At 43.5% G+C, this 22,664-nt stretch overlaps 1 protein-coding gene across 1 annotated transcript in view; it reads right to left on the reverse strand.

Moving 5' to 3' along the window:
- The window catches only part of faf1 (Fas (TNFRSF6) associated factor 1), a 36,270-nt gene extending 13,742 nt beyond the window's left edge, over positions 1-22,528 (reverse strand). The window contains exons 1-12 of the mRNA XM_037250687.1: positions 22,256-22,528; positions 21,525-21,593; positions 20,563-20,609; positions 19,081-19,346; positions 18,909-19,000; positions 18,302-18,393; positions 13,706-13,811; positions 9,613-9,699; positions 3,874-3,969; positions 3,608-3,731; positions 3,453-3,516; positions 3,289-3,370 (exon numbers count right to left, since the gene is read on the reverse strand). Of these exons, the coding sequence (XP_037106582.1) occupies positions 3,289-3,370; positions 3,453-3,516; positions 3,608-3,731; positions 3,874-3,969; positions 9,613-9,699; positions 13,706-13,811; positions 18,302-18,393; positions 18,909-19,000; positions 19,081-19,346; positions 20,563-20,609; positions 21,525-21,593; positions 22,256-22,315 (1,185 nt within the window). The 5' untranslated portion in view covers positions 22,316-22,528. The remainder of the gene's footprint in view (positions 1-3,288; positions 3,371-3,452; positions 3,517-3,607; positions 3,732-3,873; positions 3,970-9,612; positions 9,700-13,705; positions 13,812-18,301; positions 18,394-18,908; positions 19,001-19,080; positions 19,347-20,562; positions 20,610-21,524; positions 21,594-22,255) is intronic.
- Positions 22,529-22,664: the final 136 nt, after the last annotated feature.

Raw genomic sequence — 22,664 nt, forward strand, 5'->3', positions numbered from 1 at the left:
CCCGCCATTCTCCCCGCTGACTATCTAATTAAAATACAAACACAGCCACAAGTACAATAAGGTTCTAAAGGACAATGTTGGAAATAATGCGCTCAAAATTACATGTCAGTTCTCTTGCAATGAAAAGAACAAATAAAAAATAAAAAAAGTCTCGCTTCAGTTTTGGTGACAGGGAGAGTCAGAAGGTCCTTTTCTCAGGAGTAGTCATCTAGGCTGCGCAAAAAAAAAAAAAAAAAATCTACACAGGGTGTTAAATGTGAGGGAGAGTGAAAGCCCAAGTTGTGCTATATTGTGGCCTCTGTCGAATAGGAATGGGCGAGCACTGCTGTGTTTGCTCAACGATTAGAGCTTTAGAATAATCTCCAGGGCTCCTAGAGAGAAGGGGCCGGGGGACTCATTCATCGGGCCGATTCAACGGTCTGAAAAGATTAAACACTCATGCTGAGAAGACAAGCAAACTCAGTCTTGAGTGAGGAATGAGTGAGAGAGGAGGGTGGACTTTTACAACTTGAAGGGGGAAAAGAAAAAACAAAACAAAACAAAAAAAAAAAAAACAACCCGATACATGCTCAAACGCTGTCATCCCAACACATGCTCGAAACCAAAGCGTGTTGGTCGCGCCCATCGGCGAGGTACTTGTACATGCGTGCTCAATTAGCGCAAGTGCAAAGACTAATCAAAGTGGTTATTTGGGCCAACTGAACTCCTTCATCTTGGTTAAACTGTCCGTAGCCCCTCTGTTCTCCTGCCGCTTTCAAGTTGGCTCTTTTGTATTGCCTGTCTTAGCGGGGAGGAGCAAATCCCCGTTCAGCTAAATTACTAGGTCCAACCTGAGTTGGACAGTGACCCCATCGCCTTTCTTCACACCTGTTCACCTAAATCTGAGCCTGCTTTGTGTGTGCATGAGTGTGTGCGCATGTTGTCAGCAGTGTCCGTCCGTCCGTCCGTCCATCCATCCATCCATCCATCCATCCATCCACTCAAATTTCATTTTTAACAACCCACCACTAAGTTGACATATTCCAACGACTAATGGGAAAGGACTGAACCAAATAGATTAAAAAAGAAATTAAAAAAAAAAAGTCTTATATAAGAGAAAAAGGTGAACAATTGAGACTTTTCCCCACACTTGAATAGCAATCCTCGAAATTAAACTCTAAATATCATTAAATAAATGTGAAGCCCTGTGACCTTCTGACCTGGAAAGTGGAAATTAAATCAATATTACAACTGTTGGACAAGCTATGACATGGCCACCAATTACTGACAAATAATGTGGGGACGGACGGTGATAACAGGTGGCCGTTCCATATCTAACAGCGCAGGCTGCCTTGGATTATCTTGCTAATACCACTGACACTTGCCAGACACTAAAATACATATATGTAGAAATAAATCAGAATCTACCATGTGGCAAGATCAGCAGCTTATTTTAAAAGTGGATGGTGTATAAATGGCAACAGATAAGAATCAGGTGTTGGGAATATATTTAGGGGTATTTAATCACTTTTTTGAAGCAACCAGCCAGCACTTGATGAGGGGAGTAAAATGGAGAAGCAGAGGAAAGAGCAGGTAGTGATTGCAATACAGATGGCAGGCAGCTCAGTGTGGAAAAGCAAACACTTGAAAATGAAGAGCTCAAATGACTGATCTAATGACCTTGCGGACACTGTGGGAAAACACTTTTGAGATCAATGAGCAAGCCACACAGGCGGTTTGCTCATAACAGCTTAACGTCGTACAAACGGAAACATGGTCCACTTTTAATCTCCAAATCTCTGCGACTTTACTCATCTACTAGTTTGGATTTCATGCTTGTATAATTGACGTGGCTTCTTTAAACCTCTTTGCGGCTAATAAAAATGCAGCTAGTGTGATCGCTATTCATTATCCGCTGTCCCGTGACTCCTTCGAGTTCACCTATCGCGTCAAGACAGAGTAGCTTGTAATTCCGAGCTCTTCGTTTTATCCGTGCTTCAAAATGCCAGAATGCCATCTTGGTTGTGCTCTTCCTCTTGACTCTGAAGGGGCGATTGGCGGTTTCTAAAGCGGATACTTGGCAGGGATAAATCCCCGAACTCCCCACTCTAGCGAGCTATGAATTTTGATGTGTCTTTGTGTGTGGCAGACAGCAGAGGAGTGGCCGGCAGAGGAGAGAGGGGTTAGAGTGATTAACCGCTGCGTTGATGTGGATTTAGCCGGGATCGTGGTTAGTGATGGGTGGCCTATCTCTCTGTTCGTTCCGACTAACCGCTGATCCCCAAGAGGGCTCGGCTCAGCTCAGCTCGCCTCGGCGGCCCAAAGCATTTTCATTAAGGACGGATTGAGTGCATCTCAACAGCAGTGCGCCTCCGTCTTCAGAAACACTTCATCAAATGTAGTGTTTTGCTTAGTGATTAGCTTCTCACAGGCCACTGATTCATCTGTTTATAGATTCATTATGCCGTTCCACTTCAGTTCAATATGGCCTTAATGGAGGAGGTGGAGGCAAGACTTTGGGTTGGTCAGACGGATGGCTAAAGTTTCGATGCAATCATCCGCATATGGAAGCAAAGTGCCAAACGAGTTTTGTGGCCTGCCGTCTCGGATGGTTGCGACAAAACAGGACAAACAAAGAGCAGCTCAAAAAGCTTCTGTTTTCTTCCACAATTCTTTGTGCATATCCATTTTCGCTAAAGCCCGCAGCACAGTTGGCAGGCTAAATCAAGATTTCCCCGGACTAAAACAAAAACAAAAAACCAACAGTGAAAATGGCCTCCCCCCCCGTGTGGTGCTGAGTGCAGTACAGAAAGGGTGAACACCAGGGAGAAGGCGGCCATATTGCACCGGCTTAGGAGGTGGGATCAGCTGAGAAGCAGATGAAACGCTAAGATTCTTTTTTTTTTCCCCACCATCTCAATCCTCCACTGTCACCATATTTACTTGTGTCCTCTGACTGATTCCTGCATGTCTAATTTTCTCGATCTGCCCATCTCAGAGTTGTGTTCGCTCGCTGTGTGCCGGGTGATCTGAACTCCCCTAACATCTTGCTGTGTCCTCACCGTCTAATGAGAGTGTAATCCACACAAGCTGTCAGTTGATACGTGCTTCCTTAAAAGGACAAAAGGCGAAAAACACCAGGGTGGGGGGGTGCATCTATAAATAAACCTCTGCAGCCAGGGTGAACATTTGATGGCTTTGGGGAATAATTGTAATCAACTATTCCTATCAATTTTGCAAGTTGGCCAGATTGTGTGACTTTGCTCTACTATCATGTTGTTAATATAATTACTGTGCTGTATTGCTTACTTCTCTGGCTTTTCCATAGAAGGACTCTTGAGACGCTGCCTCCAAAGACCCAATGAAGAACACTGGGTGGTTTTCTCCATACCTGCAGGAAATAAAAGAGTAAGTATTGTTTCATGCTAACAGACTGCAGCTTTTGAGTTCATAAGGCAAATTCCTGAGCTCACCTTGAAGAAAATTCAGCAGTAAAGTGCAGTAAGGCATCAGCTTCATTCTCACTATTCTCGGGCACTGCACAGGCAAAATATGCACGGTCAGCGTTTCGATGTGCTAGCGAGGCTTCAGCATGAGAGAATGTGTGACGACGGCCCACTGTACATACTCATAGGCGTTTTCCGACAGGTGGAGGTGCCCGCTCCAAACATCTCCGAATCATCCACACCAAACTCTGTCGCGTACTCAAAATCATCCCCCTCGCTGTCGCTGATCATGTGGACATCTGCGCACTGTGAAATGGAAATGACTCCTTTTTTTACAAAATGTCAGTAAACAGACGCATCTCTTTCCCATGTTTTTTTTTTTTTTTAGTTTGTATATAAACACACAATACAAAGCATACAAAGCATTTGTGTGTGTAAATCTAAATACCTCTTCTGTTGGTTCCTGGGCGTTGGCTGGTGAGGACCTTCGGCAAACAGTGAGATGATGGCAGGGATAGTTGATCCCAGAGGCAGCTAGCGTTATCTAAGACAGGGAATAAAAAAGACATTCAGAAAATTCAGACGAGAACTGGCACAGGCGACATCTGGCTGAAGTCAAAATAAAACACTATTCGACTGCAAGTGGAGGGAAGAGGTGGATTCGGACAGACAATTATTTCCCAAACTATAGTTAGTGCTCATAAATGTCATGCAAACTTCAGTTATATATATTTTTTTAGTTGATTAAATAGTATAATGAATGCTGGTAATTTTGTTCGGCCCAATTTAATATACCAAAATAGCAGCTTTGAAACAGGCCAAGTTAGTATTTTATACGAATACATTAAAATTTATATAGAACACAGTTGAAGTTTGCATGTTGGTGTGGCCTTTAAAAACTATTCTAATTCCTCAAATGGGCCCTTTGGAAAATGAACTGCCAGCTTCTTCTTCGACCATATTTATTGATATGCTAAGTAATAATAAAAATAAAAAAAACTTAAATGACTTTCACACTGAAACGACAGACTAATGAGCTGTCAAATCCAAAGTCAGTCCTGAAAATGTCAGAATGCAGTAGGACTCATTACAAACGCTATCGCAGGCTTAGTGCCCGAGGGGGACATTGACAATATAAGCTGAACAAAGCAGAGTGAAACCAAAGACACCTGCCTTTTAAAAGCGATACGATCGGAGATTAATTGCCATCATATAACAATGTGAGGCCACACAGGGAAAAAAAAAAAAAAATCTGAGTCAATATTTCCTCAACAAGATAACATCTTAATTGCCGTCCACAAAAGCCATCAAAGGCATGACTGGCAGTCGTATCTTGCCATCTCCGGCGACGTGAATGATAGCATTGTCCGAACGATACAACACTATATTCACTGACGTAGTAATTGTGAAAGAGAAAGTGAATGCAGAAGACTCCTTTTCTGGGAGAGTGAACTTCTAAAAAAACAGGACTGAGTCAGGGCACGCAGGCTGGGATGGGAGGGGCGGGGTTGCTCGTCCCCTGCAGAGGTGCTCTGATCTGTTCGGACACACAAAGAGCAGCTGGACGTGGTTGAATCAGGACACGATTACATGCAACGCCAATTGAGTCTGAAAAGGCCTGCGCAGACCGCAGGGAGTTGTGTGTCCTTAAAAAGAGAGTGATTCTTCATGCAGGTCTACACTTCTATGGCGAAAAAGAACACAGTGACCACTCGACCGTGTCAGCTACATTAAAACGTTTGGTGGGTAAGAAACGTATGTTGATACAATTCGAATGTCCACGACACCATCTGCAGACAATTCTCACACAAAACGTTTGTAGTCCCCCAAAATTAGTCAAAAGAGAGCTGAGGCTGTTTAAAAAACAAATGAGGCATGTAGAAATAACTTGCGAATTTCCGCTTCCACGTCAAAAAAAATATTCAATTAAATAGGGCTGCAACTAACGATTAGTTTAATTAATTGACAATTATTTGGTCGATAAATTAGATACAAAAAAGTTTCATTTTTAAAACATAACATATTTCAATTGTTCCAAAAAATGCACAAACGAGAATTAATAATGATTCGGTTACTGGTTTGGTTCGTACATGCCAGAAATTGGCAAAAATTGATGACACAAAAATAATCGGTCCCTTTTTCATGGACCACTACATTAATTGGATCGTATTCACTATGGAGAATCTGAAATTCCAAGCATATGGACAAAGTTCAATTAAAAAAGGTATGTTGACGATTTCAACGATTATCAAAAAAAAATAACTCCCATCTACTGACTGTTGTGTAGTAGATTGCGTTTCTTGCGTATTACCAATTTGTATCGGGTGTACTTGAGTGTAAGTGTCACACCCCAGGAACACCAACGAAGAACACTTAACTGGATTGGCTCATATTTACTCTTGTAACTCAACTCCACTTCGGTTAGCACTCTGGGCCTAGGCATTGAATAAACGTACAATTCATATTTCTCAAAGCCAAGCGTGATGGAAAGGGGACAAACCAACGGGGCCACGAGTCGGATTTGAGAGGTGAACTACAAGTGGGTGGAAAGAGATGTCGTAGGTGTTGAGATAGACAAACACATCAAGGGTGTGAGTCTTAAGGACTATGGCGACTACTCTGCCAAGTTTCCCCCATCGAGTGGCCATCAAACGTGAGAATCTTAACAGCGGCCGTCGAGAGGGGATCTCCATAAACCCTTTGCCCACACTGCTCACAATGAGGGGCTTTGGTCTGAGGGCCTCATAAGTGTATAAATAAAGTTGATCACTTCCCCTGTCAAAAACAGCCTGCGGGCTTTTGGGACTGACAAGGATGCGAGGAGGAGAAGAAAAAATTGGGAGTGGAGACTGGAGAGCCTCTCAATCCTCTTCCTGGCTTTGACCCCATGGCTTCTCCCCGATGTTGAGGTACACAAGTGCAGCTTGAAGGCTCAGTGGTGAAATGTGGAAACAAGGCTGAAGCGCCGCAGGGCATGAGAGGATGGGGTGACGAGGTTAACTCCTCCCCATAGCCACCCCGCAAATTGGCCTCTCCCACATCTTCTCACAAAAGGACCTGGCTCCTCTTTTTTGGATTCTTTTAATTAACACTTGCATTGAGGGTCCGAGCATTCAGTGGCCGATACAGGCAAAGAATGTCGCCCCCAAATCCCTCCCCTCCCGCCACTACCTCGCACTCTTTTCCCCTTCTCTACCTTCATTCTTTCCGTGTTTAATTTTTTTTTTTCTTGTGTACACAATGTTTGGATTAGAGAGCATGAAGTTGTGAGATAATGAAGGCCGACAACTGTGCGGATGGCAAACCTTATTCTGCTATTTCTTTGACGGGATGAATAAAGGACAGGGGCAAGCGTGACAAAATGTCTCAAGTGGATGAAACTGATGAGATTCGCTTCCCAAGATGCATCCTAAACTGTGACCTTACATCCACTACTAACATTATTTTCGACGACGTAAAAATATACACGAGCAGGCCCGTTATGATGAAGAAAAATGGAAACTGCAACAGACGGAATACAAAGCTGAATGTCACCTGAAAGCAGACAATCGAACGAGAGCGGGGTCTCCTGAGCTTACGGCGCAGCTGTGTCGTTATGGAAACCAAAGCCCCCCCCCACCTCCAAACAATAAAACTATGATTTCATAGGCCACTGTCAGGTAGAGAAGGATTCCATTAATGCCGGCTGGGAAATGGAGAGAGGCGGCTGGCCTACAAGGCGAGGCATCTCTCGGGCTCTGCAGCATTAATACATTAGCAAACACCATGAAACACTACATAAATGTCAGCAATTACAGGCCTGCAGGATGGAGAGGGGGTTGAGGGCTTGAGAGGATGAGGGATGTAATAAAAGAATCCTGCCAATCACTCCTACAGGTAGAGAGAAAGCACTGCCAATCATATTGACCTCATGAGGCCGCATAAAAAGGTAGTGAAGCCGAAAAGCGCATACAATACACTGAATAAACTCTTGTGATACATGAGTATTATCCATCCTGATCTAATTTCAAGGACCTTGAATAACTTGGAGAACAATAAACAATGAAACACACTGAGTACTAAGGCAGTACACCAAGGTGACGCAACACTTATCAAAGTGAGTTTCTCTGAAATGTGAGAATCGGACAAACAAGTTTCGACACTTAACAATACATGACACAATTACGGGCACAATAGCATGACTCCAAGGCCTCTTTCGTTCGCAAGAAGCACAAAACTGAGTTAATCTTCCAATGAACCAAGCAGATTGAATGACTGATTTGACAAAGGCAACTGCAACTGCTGCTTGATGCGCTTAAAGAAATAGTACACTACAATTTCGGTTTTCACATTGCAAAGCGAAATGTGCCCAAAGAAATTAAGAAAGAAAAGGGGACAAAACGAAAGAAGAATGCAGGAAAAAAGAAATGGGGAAAAAGAAGGAAATAAAGGGAATGAAAGAATGAAAAAATAAGAAAAACGAAAGAAAGATAATATATATAACCGTCAGGAAGACTTGTGGAACTTTCCACGCACACTGTTTGGCTTTTAATTCATCAATAAATAATTACCTAATTAATTAATTAACACAAATCACGCTCATCTGTTAGTCAAAATGGAGGATTTGTAAATAAACGTATGATAGTTGGGATTGTAAACACTGTTTGTACAATTACAGGTTTTATAAGTGCGTACAAATTTGAGTGCGTTAAGTCACTTTACTTTATTTCCTAAGCATATATTCTAAATTTCGAACAAGTCAACCAGCATCTCAAAAGTCTATTATATAAAACTTTCGACTTTCCCCTTGTTCTTGCCCGTTGATGTTACAGACGCGTATCTGCTGTACAGATGGATCGGAGTTTGATTTTCAAGCCTAGACACAGTGAGTAATACGAATAATTGCAAAAACAAATACAGACCAATGTCGATTCAAGCAGACAAACACAGTAATATAACACAATTAAAGAGAAGGAAATCGACTTAAGTGGTAATCGATTCCACGACGGCCAAGTGGTGTGCGGAGGCGAAACGTAATCTCGGGCCTCTGGGCTGCATGTTTATTGGTCCAAACCCCGGGAGATGAGACTGGGCTAATGAGCTAGACACTAACACTGGCTTGCCTACCCACCTGCTTGGCCACCAAGTCCAGGCTTTCTCTGTTAATTACCGTCAAGACATTTCAATAAGGGGCTGAGGCATGAGGCAGAGGCCATTATTACACTTCTGTCTCTCTGGCTTTTTAATATCGCCTCATTCCAGGTGGTGAACCAGGCCCGAAACGTCTCGATAGGTCATATCAAAATAACTACCAATGGGGAACTACTGTTGAGCACTATATAAAATTTAAAAAACTGTGATTGTCTCAAAGGGTTATGCAACAACATCTTAAGTTAAGGCTATTATATTTTTCTCCGGGACTGTTTCTTTTTTTTTTTTTAAATATAATTCTGATAAGCCACAATTCAAAAGGAATGCTGACTTTTGTTGGTTAATTTTATTTTTTGTAAAAATACGGGGCTCATCAAAATAGTAATATTTTTTAAGAAACATCTAAACTGAAACTGTAATTAAGTTGCCTTTGTGAACGCAGCTTCGGGTAGGGGTAAAAAAAAAAAAAAAAAATAGAAGAAGCCAATACAATTTCTTCAGACAAAACCACAATCGCATAGATCTAAAGGAAAACGTTAGCTTAGGGGTGAACCTAAGAATATGTGCGCAGCGGCTTCACAGTGTAGCACGATAAAGCTCCCTTACAATTAGCATGGGAACACATACGCTGTCAAGCCAGCTGAGACAAAAGGGGTCAGAGGTTCCTCCAGGTTCTACTTGTGATCGGCTTGACTGTGCCGAGGATGAATGGCCGGGACGAGCGACCTCGGGATGAGTGGGTCAGTGGGACTCAATGATGTGAGCTATAATGTCCACAGAAAGAGGGCGCGGGATGGGAGTGGACTTTGACATCTTAATTTGCTTCTGACAGATGGCTTTGGCACGGCACGGTTCCGATGCATTTCCAAATGCCCTTGGACTGCAATCTTAACGGTACTTAAGTGTTGGAATCAAGCACGAGAGATCGTCAATCTCCATTGGCAGGTAACAACAAGACAAAGCGACAAGTGGCTCACCCAACGCTATAAATAGCGCAAGGGTCGAACTATTACACCAATCAATGTGATGTCCAAAAGTCAATTCAGGGGGTTCTTACAGAGTCGTCAGATGCTGATGCTGGCCATCCTTCCCACTGTTGATGCCGTACTGGGATGTTGGTTAGGTCTGACACGTTCCTCTTCACCTGGAATCATAAGGAACATTAGAAATCGACGTGGTTTTAGCAATGACTAAATCTGCAATATTATTATTTTTTTTTAAATAAACAAAGTGAATACGATTACAAAAGAAGACAGAGGCTGAAGAAGAGCCACACCAAGACAAAAAAACATGGGGGCAGTGTTTTTAACATTCCTCAGATGCCATCGCTAATGCCCAGGATCAACAGCCCCACGTTCTGAAATGAACAGTATTTCTCTTCCTCCATTCACGCGCGGCTGATGCTGTATCTGCGTCGATTAATAACATTCCTTGCTTTTAAACAGTTTGTAGCCGGCAGCGCCTGGCCCAAAGGGTGCCGCCGCTGTACCGTCCAGCGGCACTGTTGCTTTAAAGGCCTAACGCCAGCCTGATGTGCGCCGGCCGAAAGGTGATCAAAGCCCACCGGTGTCTGAGCGCTGGCGGACGTGGATTCGACTGCATTTGTTTAGCGAGATCCACAGTTTTCGGGGCCCGCGGGGCTGGACACCGATGCTGAGAAAACGGCCCATTGTAAGGCAAAGCCCACGGGTCAAATCCCGTCTTTGTAAAAAGTACTGAGGAGTGAATGGATCCCCCGAGCGTACGAAAGGGGCTGCTTGCTCAGGCAGGTGGAAACTTTCAGAACGCTACAAATACTGAAATACTGGACTGAAGACTACAAAAGAGATATTTGTCCAAAGACAGGCGCGCATGCTAATATTGCGGCTAATTGAGTTTGCATCAGGCTAGGAACCACAGTGAATTACAGCGGGCCCCGAAAAAAAAAAAATGAGTGGCACAAGGCACCCTTTGTCCATCAGTTGTGAAGCCGTCACCATACCGAGCGAGCCGAGCTCCGAGCCGACCCTTCATGATGAGAAGTCAGAGCCAGGATGGAGGGCTCGGGGTCAGAGCGGGTGGCCAGTGTTATTACAGAGTGTAATATCTATGTTTGACCAGCCGCACTACAGGGATTTGCCTGACCGCCTAGCCACTCGATGAGAAGAGGGCTAAAGGGAGGAAAGGAGAGGCATAAACACTAGTAATGAAGAGACTGCTGTCAGAGGTTAAAGCAGCCTGAGAGAAACAACAAACTAATGCCCACCGCGGAGAGAGTGAAGGTGAGAGGTGGGGACTGAGGAAGAGTGGAGACAGAAATTGAACGTGGAGGACAAGCTGCTCCCTTTGTGGAAGGAAAACACGGCGTCACATGATTCGCACCTAAGAGCAGAATTCCACGTCGCAACCTTATAAAACATAAATACGTTGTACTTGCAACATCTCCAGTATTTTAAATGTATGTTGCGGTACTTTACTGAGATTTATGGACACCATTGAGCCTGTCCAATGCAATATAGCAGCAATACTGTCTAATGCTGCCCCCTGTCTTCCTAAAATAATCGAAATAGTGATGACTGATATTTTTTTTCTTGGTGACAAATATGGAAAATAGAATATTGTGACAAAAGTTACCAAGAAAAAAATTCCTCATTATTTTTGGGAGCTAGACAAGATGCATTTATTGAAGGATAGCTCATGACTCTAAAGAAAAGTGCTAAAGGTAGTGGTGTTAGGAAAAAGCCACCGGGAACACCGGCCTGCCCTGGTGCTGAGCGACAAGGCAACGCTTCTCACAGCAAAATTAATGATCCGATGATTGTAAATGCCAATTGCCTGTAATCCCCCGCCTGGAAGCCCAATCAAAGAGTTTCCATTAAACAGTCACAAGCTTTCTCCCTCGTGCCTCCTTTCTCATCTCCCCAAGGCACCAGATGTCTTTCATTCCTTTATTTTAGCCACCCTTCCTTTTCTCAACACGGCGGCCTTGTCATCTTTTGGTCCCTATATGACGCCCAGCTGCGAAACACGGATGGGCCCCGGGCCCAACCCCGGGGGGGCAGCGTCGGCGGGAAATCCCCAGGACAACGGGTCTGGTCACGGACAACTCGGAGCTCGGCAGCCATCTCTATTCTCCCCGCAACTTCCCTGGCAAACATTTGCTCTACAGCTTAGCTCACATGCTAGCCAGCTACTTACCCCCACACTCTTGTCTAGTAATGCCAATCAGAGTGTACCCAGTCCTGTGCTCTGGACCCGGAGAAGAAAGAAGTTAGAGACGGGACACTGGGATACACATGGAGAATGAAGGCGCAGAAAAGGAGGGGCAAGGGTAGATCCCAAAGAGCCACAAGGCAAAGCCAGAGCCTTTTGCAAAGACAAATAAGAAGACAGGACTGCGCCTATTGATATGCACAAGCAAGACCATCAGCTAGTTTTCAGCGGGACAAAAGAGTGTGCAGCCAGAGAAGGGCGCTCTGTAGTGGAGTCCATATGTCTGTGACTAGACACAGTATGAACAGAAAAGGGGAGCCAGGCGGCTTGAATATGGTGTTACTTCTTTGTTGCACTCTCAAGTTCTAGTAGTAGCACAAATACACTTGGCTATCCTGCACATGGCGGAGTCACTGATGGATGGTGCAGCAGGTTTACTCGGCTGACTCATGTGCAGGCAGAGCGGCGAATGTGTTTGTGTTCATCTCCGTCAGCGCACGGTGATTGACTGGTGACCAGTAGTGGTTGAAATGTAAACTGACTTCTGCTCAAAGTCAGCAGGGACAAACTCCGGTGCCTGGCAACCCGGACATAGAAAATGGATTGATGGATGCTGCATTTGATCACATTCCGTTAATTAATCAATCAAAAATGGCAATAAATGAAGAGAATCTTTTTTTTTTAATTTGTTGAGAAATTCTTTTTGAGGATAATTTATGCACGACCTCAGAGCTACATTCAGCGCAAACGAAATTAATTTTGCCCTACTTGAGTTATGAAGAAATGAATCAACAATCCCATCAAAAATGACTATTTGCTTTTTTTTTTTAAACCAAGCTTACCTAATAAGCATTTCAATTTCATTAACCACCCGTCTTCTATAGGAATTTCCAATTTAATTCACACCATGACGCAATTTCATTTGTGTATTGATAACTTGCAGAAGGACCTTGTCAATAACTGCCTACGTAGTGTGACAACGTTATTAATCATCACAGTTAAAAAAAAAAAAAAAAAAGACCTCATGCTAAAGAGTAAATATATAGAAGGGCATGGTCAACATGGGGTGAGCAGAATCCAAATCTATTCAGGTTAAAGTTCTGGGCCTCATTTTCTCTCCAGGGGTCCCCCGAGATGCCTAAAGACAAGCATGCGTAAGGAAAAGACCACAACATGGAGGCCCGTTAAAGCCCACATTGTCCCTTGGTGGCTCCCTACGGCCTCTTACGGCACCCCCGCTATGCCGACAGTCCTTAGCCTACTTTCTGGAACCGTGCTTTTCCTCCTCCCACACCACGGGGAACCCTCCCCAGTGTTTGTAATCCCAGTAGAAACACTTAAGGTTCACAGTGGGTGCTCATCAAAAACCATCTGGCTGAGAAGAAGAGAAGAAGATGAGAAAGAGGAATGGGACAGCGCAAATAGAGAAGAGAGGCAGGAAATCAGGGGAAGTTCGGATGCTGGTTTTCCTAATCTGGTCAATTACCACCATTAGAAAAACCCTGCTCGCAGCTTGATTATTATCAGTATGATCTTCACGCTCACGGAGGCAGCAGTGAGCAAGTGGTAACGTCCCATTGCGGCTGGGGAATGAATAATTAGTTTAAACAAAATGGGAAAAGAAATAGCCATCCTCGTACCAAGTCCAATAACATTTACTTGCAGGCTAAAAAAAAAAAACACTTAACGTTCTATCCAAATCAAACAATTCTTCTCAAGTGCTAAGACGAAAAGTCACTTGACTTGGATGGGGGGGGAGCGGGCCACAGCTGCGAGAGTAATTACCTACTTGGAAACGTGATCATTTTGGATGAATAATGAATGGGCGGTTGAGATAGACTAGCAATGTTCAGCAAATGGAACGAAAGCTGCGTGATGGGAAACCAGAGCACGGGAATATTACGTATGCAAGCGTGCATATTTAAAAGGATCTGCGTGTAGCCTTCGTTTGCACTTGCCTCTTGTATGGTTCGAGAGCCCGGAAAGTTGAGGCTGTAGTCCCTCTGGGCCTCACGGTGACTGATGACCAGCAGGAAGTTCTGGTTAAGCGAGTCTGGGAGAGAACTTGACAAAAGAGGGAGACAGAGAGAGAAATGGTAACAGGAACATGGTGAAGGAAATTAAATGCACATCAAGAGAATGATGCCGAAAAAGTACTGGTATCGGTTTTGAAAAAATTGGTATCGAGCGTCTCTAATACTGATGACGAATCATTTTAAAGAAATACCTTACATACATTTAGATCTGATCAACTCGCTGAGTTTTAGTCGATTGTGTGACGTAGGTAAAACGAGGTGGTCAAAGATTAACAAACATTAAAAGCAACGAGTAAAAGGCAAGCTAAAACACGTTCCTAAGTGATATAGCGCTGCTCTAGGGGGAGCAGGACGCCTCCTCCGGGGGCTTGTCACCTACTTCACAGGTTATGTCTAAACAAGCCTGGCCAGAGCTTCACTCAAACTGCACTGACGCAAAAACAGCTTGAGGTCCTTCAATCCGCTCATTTGATAACAACCCAGTGATAATGAAATGGATGAACCAAGGTCAGCAGCACCCTCAAAAGATGACTTGAAATCATTTACAAAAAAAAAACAGATGACTGCATGGAGACATTTGGTTCAATTTTCTCAGGAAATGTTTTTTGATGGATTTTAGGACCATATTCAGGTTTATGTAAGAAAAGTTGTCAATAAATTAGCAGCCAAAATGCTAAAGCAGACACTTTGTATGCCTGGCGTGAAGGAGGAGGCAATAAGGAATCAACTTTTGGAAGCTTCATTTACAATAAGCTGCGAGGTTAAGTAGCGTTTTGAGCAAACGCTGGGGTCTACGCGGCGGAATATCAATGGGAGGCTTAAGGGCCGAAGCAGACACTTAATCGGGGCTCAAAAACCAAGGAGAGAGGAAGACTTGGGAGAAAGAGAAGGCTGGGGGAATTCATATGTAGCATACACATTAATTATGCAATCACACTCTTAATCTGAGCAGATCTGGACGAGCTTATGCTAACAGAAGCTCAAATTTACAGTAATGACAGCATATTTACACTGACTAAAACTACGGAATCAATATGTAAATGTAATGTTTGTTGTAGCTAACCGGGGAAGATTGGAAATGTGCGGAGTGGGAAGGATGGATGCATATGTAATTGGCTTGCGCAGAAGGACGAGCGAGAGAGAGGGAGAGCGGCGGTAGGGGTAGGGACACATAAATAAGCATCTCGCTAATATCGTGATTATGTTTGGACACAATCCTGAGATACGGCTGGCAGGCAAGTCGACTTCTAAACAGACAAGAGAGCGAGGGTAAACTGACTGCAAGTGTTACTCTGTCCTTCCAGCAAAAAAGGGAACATCTTATGGAGCCGCCGTGGCAGACTGACGAGCCATTTGGTGTTTGCCGTTCAAGATTTAGCTCGCTCGTTGTGTCGACGGTACAAATATAGTGGCTTAAAATATCAAATGTATAAATGTAAATGTTCGCGGTGAGTCATTTTGCGTGTCGTGTCGTCTCTCGGCTGTTTCTCGCATCGGGTGTGAAATTATTTATATTTTTATGTATTTATTTTTATTTTATTTTAACTTATTTTATCTTTTTATTTTATTAATATTTTATATATATATTGATGATTATGTTGAATTTGAATGAGACCGCTTTTGTTGTCATGACTTTTGAACAATTTAGAGTTCTCAAAAAAATCAAAACGTTAAGTTACTTAGCTTTGTTAAAGCTGGCTTGGAGATTTCAGTGCCAGGAAGTTTAGCTCCAAGCCTCAGGCACTTGTTGGAATATCTTATGAATAAATCATTTAATTGCAGTGGAAACCCCTGCAAATATATAAGCTTTGACATCAAATTTACACAATAAGCCATTTTTTTCAAACGCCCATTCCGAATCCCTGCTGCCTTCATCACAAGGGTTGTAATACGGACGCCTAAGTGTTTGCTTCTGTTTTTTTAAGAGGTCTCCTTTTTTACTGAACACATACACTCCGTGACATTCTCGGTTGACTGACGGCGTCTGGAGGTACCTGACATGGGCCTAATGGTACCGAGGAGGAAAATGTCATTTGAATTTATAGACAGAGAAGGGAGAAGAGCGGGCTAAACAAATTGCTTTCATTCTGAAGTAAGCTGCCAGTCCCCGTGGCACAGAGCAGACTCGAGACCTTAATAAACTTGCACTGCCAAACACATGCAAGCACACAATGTGGCAAATGCATCCTTCCACGTGCAAAAAAAAAAAAAAGCATTGGGAGTTTTCAGTTAAAAGCTCACCAAACTCAAATACGATTGGTTGGAGGTCAGGTAGACTACGCAAGGTCATCTTACCGCCTCCAATTTTTGCATCCGCAACAAAGCAGGAGTTTGCGAACCCATTCGGGTTCTGTTGCGTTTCGCTCGGCCATCGTGTCCCGAAACAGCATGCTCACTCGCGTTCCGACAAACGAGCTGTCCCTCGAAAGCATCAAAACCGGGGATGAGGTGCAATAAAAGCCCACCGACTCCTAATGAAGCAATTTTGCAATTTCAAATTTCTTTGCCGGGTCAAATGAAAATAAACCATTTTTGGGCAAACAGCCTCCAGGTGAGTATGAGCTGAGAATAAACAGAGAGGAAAGCAAAGAGGCGCATTTGAAATATTCATCAGGCCTTCATCATTTATGCAAGAGATGAGCTCCTCCTCGACACCCGCTCTTATTCACCGACATAGCCGCCACAGAGAGCGCGCCTCAACCGTGCCATGCCAACAGCTTATCATACCGCTAACTAAATAACTAGCGGAGATGAATATGTGCCCACAGAATCTCCCAAAAAGCCTGCAGATATATTTCTAATCAAACAAAAGAAAACTAAGAGGAGTTTACACAGCAGAGTCGTAATGACACCGCGGCGCTGTTTAATCAGCTCGTTTGGTTTTTGGACGTGTGCAAGCGCATGAGCCAAAGTCATTGCGTTGGGAGTCGGTTGAATTTTTAGTCAACAGAAGAAAAAGAAAAGAAAATCACGCTACAATTTGGTGGGTACATTGTGGACCTGATTCAGTACAGTCACTGAGTACAGGACAAATATTTGAGCAGATAAAATTGGTTACGATTTTAGAAAACAGCAATCTTTCAGCGAGTGTGCCTTAAATACATACTCGGGTGCTGAATCCTATTGTGTCCACAATGTGCTTATTTACGTTGGATAGTGAAAAAGTTGAATTGCATAATGTGGCTTATGTATTTGTGCAAAGTCTGCAATTGAAGTATATTACGCTGCCAAGTTGTTCAAGTGATGAGACGCCCTTGTAAACTTTAGGGTGAGGCGCTCTCCAGTACCAAACACAGATTGTGTGTCCTGGATATATCAAATGTGTGAGTAGTTTATTTTTACGGCGAGCCAACAGCTTGTCTAGTCCCGCTGCAGGATACTAGCGCGCCCCTTCGCTTGTGATCAGTCACTTATCCCTCGCGCTGCGTGACAGAAGGCTCATTATAGGAGCACAAATTTATACACAAACACACATGTGGGCGCTCAGAGGGAGGGGTCGGCACCCTCTCCAATTCGACCCCAACTGTCCTGCACCAAAATAGCTTGACGGGATAATGAGCTCGCGACACCTAAAATGATATTGATGACACTTGGAGGAAAAGGCAAAGGGTGGCCCTAAAAAGACAGCGGTTAGCAAAGGAGTGAGACGATGACAACCCGGGAGGGGTGCGGGACCACTGTGGCGATGCCGGCCGTCGGCTGCCACTTTACACTTAGCTTTAACGAGCAGTCAAAGCGCTAACTGCGAAATGACGCGGTGGTAGCTGTCAACGCAATGTTGAGCTTTAAGAGAACTTTCTTTTGCTTCTATAGTCAGAATTAGAGGTCAGTTTAGATGTGTGTATCCTCCTTTGTACAAAAAAGAAAATGTTTTTGGATGAAGATAAATATACAAACCAAAATATTTCTACCATAATAAAGCTTTTTTTTACCATCTAATTAGTATGAGGTAGATATTTTGCATCGGGTGATGTTTACGTGACACTGATGAAAGGACGATTGTGCGTTCAGCTGCCAACAGTGATTGTATTACTTGCTGTGGATTTACAGCAAGGTGCGTGACATTTTCCAGGGAAAGGTTGTTAATGCTGCCGGGGCGTTCAGTGAGACGAATGGGACGGGTGCTGGATTAATGGAACAATCCCACAATATCTCAAGTACCAAAAGCGCTGCTAAAAAAAATGGGCCGAACTAGTTTACAAAAAAAATGGTGAGATGACAATATAGTGTCAACAGCAAATACATATACATTTATATACATAGTCTGAAAGAAGAGCAAGCAACAATGTCAGCTGGGAATATACAAAATCTATTATTTACACAAGATATTGCAGCAGAAGGCATTCCTTTCAAAATGTCACAAGGAATGAGAGGAAATGGAAATAGACAAGCGATGTTTCGACTTGCAGGCTGGAAGTCTGCACTGGTAGTTACAGACTGCCACCTGGTGGACTGTCTTTGCTATTACACTGCTGTGTGCTGCAAGGAAGGAGAATTTTAGGAATTGAAGCCACAAACCTGTTTTTGCTGGTGCTGGCGGTAGGGGTAATGTCGGGGGTCAGGACATAGAGGCTGACGTTCCTTGGCAGGTGTAAACTTCGCAGCACCGTCTGAAGCAAAGAGACAATCTTTTGTGTAGAACAGGTTTGAGCTTGCTACAATACAAAATGGTCTGATTTGTTATAATGGAATTTGAGCGAGCTTGTTAGATGAACACTCGGAGGCAGGGAGTACATTATACTCAGAAATGGTTATTTATTTATTAAACTAATCATTAAGAAAACGATGAACTGATGGCAATATTTGTCTTTTTCTTTAAAGAGACATTTAATTTATTTTTCACCCTTTAATTGTAGTAAGAATGTAAAAAGATTCACTGAAAATGATAGTCTGTCAAAATACTGAGTCATCCTGAGTACAACACCGCAAGAATTTTGAACACTGAACAAATGGGTTCTGGTGAGATTGAGTTTTTGCAAAATGTTTTTGTACGATTTTGCCCACATAAAAACTAATAAAAAATAATAAAACAAAAATAGAATATAACAATGTAACTTAAATGTAATTATTCTACAAATCATTGCCAAGCCCTAGAAATAATTCTTCATTAAGAGTCTAAACTTACACTATCAGACACGTCGCCACTCTTCCATCCTTTCAGCTGCATTTTGGATACAGGAATTCCGAGCTCTGCCTCAAGAATTCGTTTGATTTCACCTAAGGGTCAAAACAAAACAAAAAAATTGCACCAAAGTGATTGACAGACATCAACGTGCAGTCCAAGTGCTGCCGCTCACCGACTGTGCTGCCTTCCTCCAGTACCAGCTCCACGGTGCGTTGCCGGTACTCCACCCGAAAGTTGAGCATCCGAGGCAGACGCTCGATGATGTGTCGGGAGGCAGGTGCGCTGGGGCAAAACGTGGAAGCCAAGGAAGACAACGGCAAAGGGGACGAAGACAAAGACGACTGCGAAGGAACGGCGCTTTCGCCGACGACGTCGGCTGCTTCGGATTGGGTTTGAGGTCCGTACATGCTGGCCTGGCTGGCATCACTGGAAAATGTGCTGTCATGGGGGGAAAAACAGTTTGCAACAAGATGAGATACATAATACGTGACTCCATCGGGTTAACTTCTTTTTAGATGTGAATGACAGTATGATTAAAATGTTACTAAAATATCGCCTGATAAAATAATATATGTTTTTTATTATTTATTTAGAGCTGTGCTCTCGTCAAAAAATGATTGCCTCAACTCAGGCCAACTTTCAAAATGCTTGAGCTACATTTTCTGATGCAAACTGTCAGCTTCTCCCCAACTATCCAACAGAAGAGGATACATGGGAAAGGAAGTGTATTGTGAAACAGGAGTGCTTGTGTAGCCACCAAGTGAACTGGCTCCACGTCAAGTTAGTTGAGAATTTGTGAAGCGGCCCGACGGTTGCCAGCCACTTAAGTAAATGTGTTGCTTGCTGGTCACACTGCCAGTCAGCATCCTTTCACGCCAGTTGAGTCCCTTTTGAAAGCGCAGCAATAATCTCATGGCCCGAGGGCCCGAACCACGCTGCGGCACATGCATACACACTCGGGCTGTGAATACGACACAATGCGGTACGACAAGCGCGGGTTCAGAGAGGCTTTGTGCGTTGGTGAGTGGCAGCTAACCGTAGATGGTGTGGTGTGAAGGGTACAAAGGAATCTTTTCTGTTCACAAACTATGTGTAATGCCAAGCTCAGATGAATGTCCCCTTGAAAAGTATATTTTGTAATTAGTGTTTTGTGTCATGTATTGCATTAATTTGTGTTGATAAATATCTTATACATTTTGAATTTTGAATAAAGAGGTTAAGTTATTGTCGTGGACACAAAAGAACGATACAAATCCACGTTCCTGATTTTGATCGTTAAAACATGTCACTAAACTGTACCAGCGAAGTTATAATTCCATCCAGATTTTTTATTTGATGATCACAGTTACAGTTAAAGGCCGTGAAAAGGGGAGAAGCACAACAACAAACCTGCTTAACCCTTTTTCTGAAAGATGCTTTTGTTACCATCGTGTGATAGCACCATGACGCGTATTCACTTAATGCCACTGATTATTCTTCGGTCCTCACGCGCCCACGCAGTGAGCGACTGTGCAAATATGTCCGGCGGATCGCTCCATGACGTCACTGGTTCCATGCTCAACTTAACAGCCTTTGAGACGACAACAACCGAACGTGCTCAAGTGTGTCGTGCACGCCAGATGTTGTTGTGTTCGTGTGGAATGGGGTCGCTTACCCTTGCAAGATGCCATTCTCTTGTGGTATCACCCCATTGATGGCAGCCTGTCATGATAGACAGAAAAAAAATTAGTTTGGGTGAATTCGATCATGTCAAAGGATAGTGTGACATTTTGTGCAATGTAATGTAATAGGGATCATCTGAGTAAACATGACAGATTTAGTCTGCTTCGATGAGCCTTTGTTTGAGGAACAATTGAATCGACGCGTCCCGAACGCACGCTGTAGTCCACTGCAACAACAGACAAACTAAAAGCCAGTCAGTGCTGATATCGAGCATCGTCTGCTCCGCTAAGAAACTTTCTTGTGAGTACAATAGCAAAAATACATTCAGCCCCACACCCACCAAAACATAGTGTTTACAAAAAAGTGCAAGTCATCACATTCACAGGTGCAGCAGCGCGCATGCAAGTTGGACTCTGTGCTGTCACAATGTTGTCCATTTTCAATTCCTGCCAACATTGGCGGAGAGCTTCCAAAATGTTTTTTCCACTACAGCTGCTTTTTATTACCGCCACCGATGAGGTCATGCTATAGGTCGTGAGTATTCATGGGGACTCGACATACTCTTCGAAGAAATGGCATTGTTATTCCCCTTTAGGCCACAAACTAGTCATGACCGAAGCAAACGGTGCATCCAAAATCATAATAATCATCTTGTGTGACATTAGAAGTCGAAAAGATTAATGCTAGTATGTTTGTTTTTCTTTGTCTGTTTTGCAGTCTGAAAGATTTACAACCAGGATTTTCCAATACTAATAATTTGGCGGGTAGCATATCTTCTCACATCAAGTGCCATTGTCTGAAAACTAAACATGCAGATGATTAGAAAACACCTCAAATGGCTATACGTTTTACCGACTAAAATTATCATGGTACATAATGAACAAAAAGGCTGTGAATGAAGTCGCGATTGAGTCGTGTGGGTCAAACAGTCAAGCGTACGGATAATGAACTTACCACTAAGTCCCAGTTATTAAGCTCTAACAGGGTGATTGCCTCTGCAATGTTGTCGATTCCAGTGCATGCCTGTGAGTGGGGGGGAACAAAGGAATGAGGGTCATTGTGCATGAGTTAAAAGACTACATTTAATAGTTCTATTATTCAAAGAATTAAAACAGTGTCACCTTACAGTGAAAAGGCAAAGGCTATCCCATGAGCATTCAACGACAGGCAGGTGATTTGAATAAATATGACGCTTAGGACATCAATCAAAGTGCAGTTTGATGCGCTGTCAGAGCATTATATTGTATTTAACGCGTTGAGACACTTGTGACAACCCTTGTCTCCCTTCAAAGTGCACTACGAGCTATATTTTGTAAGAACATCTTCATCGTGATGTACGATGAGTGACGGGGGGGTAAACAGTTAACAGCTATGAGAGGCAACGTATCTCCACTTTCAGGCCAAATATTTTTTTTGCCCAGGTTAGCAAGCAAAAAGAAACATTAAAGTAATTTGGTCCGAGGGCTTGGGCGAGCATAATTAGCTCGAGTGTTGACGAGGGACAGCGAAGGTTCAATGCTAATAACAGCCTTGGGTTAGCAAGCTGTCAGTTGGTTAGCTCGATGTATTAGCCGCAGAAAACAACCATCGCCGGCCCGGGTGAGCCGTCTAAGAAGTCGCTCGGGTAGACGGCACCGCGCACTGACATAAACACACTCCGACATGCGTCGTCCGGGTCAACAAACCTGAAAGTCAGCCAGAATCATCTCCCTATCCAGGTTGGTATCGCCGCTGTCGGAGGCCATGGCGATGACTGGCTAAAAGCAAGGCTTCTTCCACGGGCTCTCGTCACTTTCCCGCAGGGCAGGAGGATACTGATTGTGAATAAAATATTCGACTTAGACGTGATGACCCTTTTGGAGGCGTGCGAAAAGAAATGTTGAGCTTAACTGGGATGGAACTGCTTCAGGCAGTCATTCTACAAAGTAGCGTTAGAGTTCGACACTTTACGGCAGCTGACGTAAAGGACTGACAAATGCTGCAACGTAGTCGAGGACGTGGTAAGAGTTAAGAAATATATTTAAGTAAGCTGTTGTTTTTGTGATCAGTGTTCTGAAATTGTTGTTCATTTTTGCCGTTTCATTAGGCAAAAAA

Source organism: Syngnathus acus, chromosome 4 (assembly GCF_901709675.1).
Source record: "Syngnathus acus chromosome 4, fSynAcu1.2, whole genome shotgun sequence".
Taxonomy (NCBI): Eukaryota; Metazoa; Chordata; class Actinopteri; order Syngnathiformes; family Syngnathidae; genus Syngnathus; species Syngnathus acus.